Raw genomic sequence first — 6,121 nt, 5'->3', positions numbered from 1 at the left:
ACCGTTGAAAACCACCTACCTTACGAGTGATGGCATCTACATGTGAAAATTTTAAACATTCGAATTAGTTTCATATAAAGTCAATTGGTCAAAATTAGAAGGTTAATAAATTAATTTTAATGCATTCATTTTTTGAACGTTTTTTGACCGCTTAACTTTATACTAAATAAATTTGAATGTTTAAAATTGCATACGTAGACGCATCACTCGTAAGATGGGTGGATTTTAACGGTTCGAATTCATCATTTAAAGCCGATTTGACGGATTTTAGACTTGAGTTCACCAAGGGTCTTGGTGAACTTAAGAACACCCTAGTTCTACGTACTCTCTCTCTCTCTCTCTCTCTCTCTCTCTCTCTCTCTCTCTCTATATATATATATATATAGAGAGAGAGAGAGAGAGAGGTTGGCTAGTATCAAAACGTTTGTTCCGGAGCCGTGGTGCAACCAATTGGTTTTCCGATTTTCAAAGTTCAAACGGTCGATCCAAACCGTTATATGTGATTCCTATATTAAAATGTGCTTGGAGACCAAATTTTATATTTTTTTGGAGTTTGTTTACTATTTATTAAGTCAATTTTAAACTCGTTGGTTTTAATAAATAGTGAAAAGATTTCTGGATCATTGTTAGATTTTAAAACAAGCTTAATCAATAGTTGAAAATTTCAAATAATTGTAAAATTTGGTCTCTAGGCACATTTTATTATAGATTGAATGTTGAACAGTTTGGATCGACTATTTAGAGTTTAAAAATGTAAAAACCAAAGCGTTTGTTCAGCCTAGGAAGAAACAGTTTGACTTCAAAAAGACACATGTATATATAGAGTTGGGTTACGGTGCTTCATAAAGTAGAACGAGTGTTTTACTTCACATCTATATCATCAATTTTGAAATTCAAAAAGTCAATCTAAACCGTTCAAAATGATCTTTGTATTGAAATATGCTTGAAAACCAAATTTTACAATTTAAGAAATTTATTACTATTTTTTATAATTTTTTAAAATTATTGTTTTTCAGAAAATTGTGGACCATAAAAAATTAGTGATTTTAAAAAATTTGAAAAAACTACTAAATTTAAAAAAATATATAAAATTTTGTTTCCAAGCTCAATTTAATATGGAAATCAATATAAACGGTTTGGATCGACGTTTTGAACTTTAAAATCGCAAAATACGAGTATGAAGTAAAACACTCGCTTTACTTCGTCAAAGCCCAACTCTCATATATATATATATGTATGTTAGATATGCGGTCATTATAACCACATCTTATAATATTCATGTACAAACAAATAAATATAAACAAACACACAATGTATGCCCATCATCAGCTAGCTAGCGCATATAATTAAATAAACCGTAACCATATCTTTCGTCCTCATAATTTGTTTCATCTCTCTCTCCTCATTTGCTTTCTCTTTGTTTTTTGAGGTTTAAAACTAAAGATAAAAGCAGAAATGGAACTACTACTTGCACTTGCACTACCTTGTCTTCTCCTACTACTCGTGCTCTCCCTTCGATTCCTCCAGAAGAAAGCTACACATAATTCTAAATCTAACCTCCCTCCAGGCCCTCAGACCTTGCCATTTATTGGAAGTCTACACCACCTAGTAACTGCCACTTTGCCACATCATGTCCTGCGTGATCTTGCCCAGTTACATGGACCCGTTATGCTCCTTCGTGCCGGCCAGACAGACCTCGTTGTTCTCACTTCTCGCGAAGCTGCAAAAGAGGTGACTGCTTTAATTTTGTAGCTGATCATTTTAATTATTTTATGAATGAGCTAGGCTATATATAGTACTTAGTATGCATAGTACACATTGGTGTGTACTTTGAATCAATATATATGTTTACATTTACAAAGTTCAAATAATCGATTAAATTTTATATTTTTTTCATAAAAGACAAACTTGTGTTAGGGCTGGAATTGTACCGGAATCGGACCAAACCAAGCCAATTCTAGACCGAGTCCTATGATTTAGACCGATTCTCAAACTTTTGGACCAGATTGAGCTCTTGGCTTGACGGTTTTGGTGAAAATCATTATTCTTTTGTATTTCTCTTCAAGGAAGATAATGGTGCTCGAAGAAATTGAAGATAGCTGTGTTAGAAGGAAGAATCGTTAACTTATTTTTTTTAATAGACTTGGTGCATGACTTTTTACTATAATAAATTTGAAGTTTCTAGTGGTTTATGGTGAACCTTGACCATTTTATATCTGCACCCAATAATTTGGAAGTTTCAAGTGTGAGGTTGACTCTTAGACTCTTAGTCACTCAATAATTATCGCAATGTTGAATAAACATATAAATTATTCCAATTTTTTATATATCTTTGTTGCTCTCCATTTTGTTTGTTAATCGGCACCTCCATTTTGGTCTTTTTTTTAATTTTCTAATATATTGTTTTCCTTTACGGTTTCCTTTTTCCTTTTTGGTTTTTTTTTTTCTTTTTTTAGGATCAGCAAGTGGTCTTAACATTAGTTTGAGACTAATTTTTTTTTTACAATTTTAGTTCTATTTTTTACTACAAAACAAGCTTATGGCAATCAAATTAAATCCGAGTTTTTGATCCGATTTAGTTGATTCTAACCGATTCTTCTGATTTTGATTCCACGGTCAAGTAACTCATTATGATTCCGATTCTGATTTTACCTTCTATACATTTTTAGAATCTTTTTGCTATTTTTTAAAAGATATATAAAGAAGGTTTTGGAAACTTCTTCCCACGTTGCCTTGGCACAAGTCGTCGTTGAGTTTTCTTCTCTCGACGGATCACCTGACGAGCTGCATATCTTTGCACAAACTCCCATCTTATAGTCTTCTCCACAACAGTGACACTCTTGTGTGTCGTCTCATCATCATTATCCTCCAACTCAATACTCTCTTCTAACTTCTCATCACACCCACCGCACAACTCACAACTATGATCTCCTTCTCGACCGAATGTTGGTTGAAACAAAAAAAAAAAAAATCTTCAATTGGTTCGTAGGCAAGTCTTAGTATAGGATCGTTTGAGGCATAGTTGATCCTTTTTTATTTTCAGATTTTTTTTAAAAGCAAAGAATAAAAGGATATCAACATAATTATTTGACAAATTAATTTTTTTAATTGCCAACGTTTTTCTATTTTTTAGATACAAAATCTGAGTTTCAGAATTGGTTCGGCCGATTATGACCGACACTAGATTCTGATTTTGATTTTGATTTTGATTTTATGAATCATGATTACATCTAATAATATTTTTCTTGAAAATTCGAACTTAATTAGGAAAATCCCTTCATAACATCCATGTGCTTTTCTTTTTGCAATATTATCGATCCCAAGTAAATCTGCAGGGTATAATTAGGAACAGTATGAAGATTAATTTTAATTAACAACCGCAATTTCATCTAATTACAAAAATATGACGTGTCTTTATATTTGTGTGTTATATTGGAGGAAAATTATATGTTTAATTAACTTCTAACATTGATGCATACAAACTGCATATATATAGGTGATGCAAACACAGGATGCAAACCTTGCGAACCGCCCTGCGCTATATGCAGCAAATGGTCTCTTCTATGGTAACACAAATATTGTTTTCTCAAATGGCCCGTACTGGCGCCAAATGCGTCGAATTTGTGCCAGTGAACTCTTTAGTTCAAAACAGGTGAAATCTTCCTCCTCAATTTGGCAAGAAGAGATCAGTTCCCTGTTGAAGAGCTTCAGTTTAGTTTCTGGTAAATCACAAGTCAATTTGAGTGCATGGGCATATGAGCTTTCAAACAATATTATAATTCGCACAGCATTTGGAGGAGAATTTAAAATGAGAGAAGTGTATTTGGAAGCATTACAAGAGGAAATGGAGCTCTTGTCTGGGTTCAACCTATCAGATCTCTTTCCATCATTGAGTTGGTTGGATGTCAAGATAAGAAGAGGAGTTGCGAGAGTCCACCGGTAATTAAGTACATTTGATCGATGAACTTAATATATTTCCGCATTAATTATTCTTTATTGTTTTCTTCTTAATTAATACATATATGTAGAAAATTGGATTTGGTACTAGAGGAGATTGTACAGGAGCATTTGAAGAATCGACAACAACAGAAGAATTCAAAAAGAGGAGAGGGAGACATTGAATATGATTTCGTCGATGTCTTTATTGACATAAAGGAACGTGGTGACTTGGAGGTGCCTATCACTATGGACAACATAAAAGCTATTATCTTGGTATATATATCCACATATATGCGCTTGCCTGATTGACATTAATTTTTGTTGTGTGTATGTAGGAAATGATGCATGTACTCTTAATTTATTCAGGATATATTTAATGGAGGAACTGAAACAACAGCAACAACAATTACATGGGCCATGGCAGAACTAATTAAGCACCCTGATGTAATGGAAAAGGCACAAACAGAGATAAGGCAATTAGCTTCAAAAAGTAGTGATGAGAATACCAATACAAATAGCCTCAGTTATCTGCAATTAGTCATCAAAGAAACCCTGAGAATGCACCCTCCGGCGCCACTTTTAATTCTACGACAATGCAAGGAGAGTTGCGAGGTACTTGGCTACACAATTCCCACTGGGGCCCGCATGGTAATCAACGCATGGGCTCTGGGAAGAAACCCCGAGTACTGGAACGATCCAGATGAATTCAAACCGGAGAGGTTTGAAACATCTAGTACTGGTATTGACTTTAATGGAAAGAATTTTGAGTTTGTGCCATTTGGTGCTGGGAGAAGGATTTGTCCCGGACTTAAGTTTGGTGTGACCATGGTGGAGGATGCTCTGACAAATCTGTTGTTACACTTTGATTGGCAACTACCTGATGGGATGAAGCCAGAGGATGTGGACATGACGGAGAATTTCGGAGTTGTCGCTGCAAAAAAGAAGCCTCTATATTTGGTACCAACATTGCGAGTTCCTTTGCCTGATATCTAGACTTTAGATGTCCAAGAAACTCGATCTGCTCAATGTCATATCTGCTTTTAAAAAAAATTGTATTAATTAAAATATGTTGTAGTAATTGCACTGGTAATCTGAGGGGCTTGATGTATGGCAGAGTTTGATTTTCCAATAAAAATGTGTGATTTTCCTACAACATATATTTGTAAATTATGGTTATACGAATATATGTGATCTGTTTCTAGATCATCTAGCAAGTACTTGGGAAAAGTTCTGTGCTCAAGAGACAGAGAGTGAGGGAGAGAGAGAGAGAGTAGAACTATGGTGTTCTTAAGTTCATAAAGTTTTTTTTGTGAACTCAACTTTAAAACATATCAGATTGGCTTCGAATGATGAATATGAACTGTTGAAATTCATTTACCTTACGAGTAACACCTCTACATGCGAAAAAATTTTATTTTCAAATTAATTTAATATAAAATCAAGTGGTCAAAATTAGAAGGTTTATAAAATAATTTTAATGCATTCATTTTGAGTTCTTTTGTTTTTACCCCCTTGATTCTATATAAAATTAATTTGAAAATTTAAAATTTCACATGTAGACGCATCACTCGTCAGGTAGATGAATTTCAACTGTCTAATTTAATCGTTTGAAGTCAAATTAATAGATTTTAGAGTTAAGTTTACAAAGATACTTGGTGAACATAGGAACACCCTAGTTCTACTCTATATATATTGTTATATCCGTGAAATTTAATTAAGAATAATTAAATTTTAAATCAAAATTTACACTTGTAATTATTGATTGACAACAAATTAGTATTTGAATTTTTAGATTAATTAACTATGAATCATAATTCACAACAAATAAAAATACAAATTTAAAATAAAATCCTGAAACATGATTAGAATCGAAGATGAATAAAACATAATCATGTCAAATTAAAATTTAACGTAAGTAGATTGTTAAAATTACATCACCGACTTTGAAGAAAAAAAAATCCAATAAGAATATGGAATAGGCCCAACCAAGTCCACTCTATAAAACTCTAGAATCTTCTTAGTCGGTTATAACAGAACATAGTAGAAATCTCCTTTCTAATATTTTACATTTAAAAGTCTTTAGATTTTTGTATACAAAGTATAGTCTAGAAAAGTCCTAACCAACTTTTGAATTAATTAGTATAAATAGATGGTAGTGTATTCGTGTATGAATGAGAGTTAG

The 6,121-nt window shown here is 32.9% G+C and overlaps 1 protein-coding gene across 1 annotated transcript; it reads left to right on the top strand.

The window, feature by feature from the left end:
• The first annotated feature begins 1,402 nt into the window (after positions 1-1,402).
• LOC144549220 (desmethyl-deoxy-podophyllotoxin synthase-like) lies at positions 1,403-5,099 on the top strand. The gene is made up of 4 exons (XM_078297950.1): positions 1,403-1,731; positions 3,497-3,939; positions 4,029-4,212; positions 4,306-5,099. Exons 1-4 carry the CDS (start codon positions 1,456-1,458, stop codon positions 4,930-4,932), a joined length of 1,530 nt encoding a protein of 509 aa, XP_078154076.1. The 5' UTR covers positions 1,403-1,455; the 3' UTR covers positions 4,933-5,099.
• The last annotated feature ends 1,022 nt before the right edge of the window (positions 5,100-6,121 follow it).

Source organism: Carex rostrata, chromosome 34 (genome assembly GCF_964058835.1).
Source record: "Carex rostrata chromosome 34, lpCarRost1.2, whole genome shotgun sequence".
NCBI classification, from domain to species: domain Eukaryota; kingdom Viridiplantae; phylum Streptophyta; class Magnoliopsida; order Poales; family Cyperaceae; genus Carex; species Carex rostrata.
Note: the sequence above shows the minus strand (reverse complement) of the source record. Positions and strands in the feature narration are given on the sequence as shown.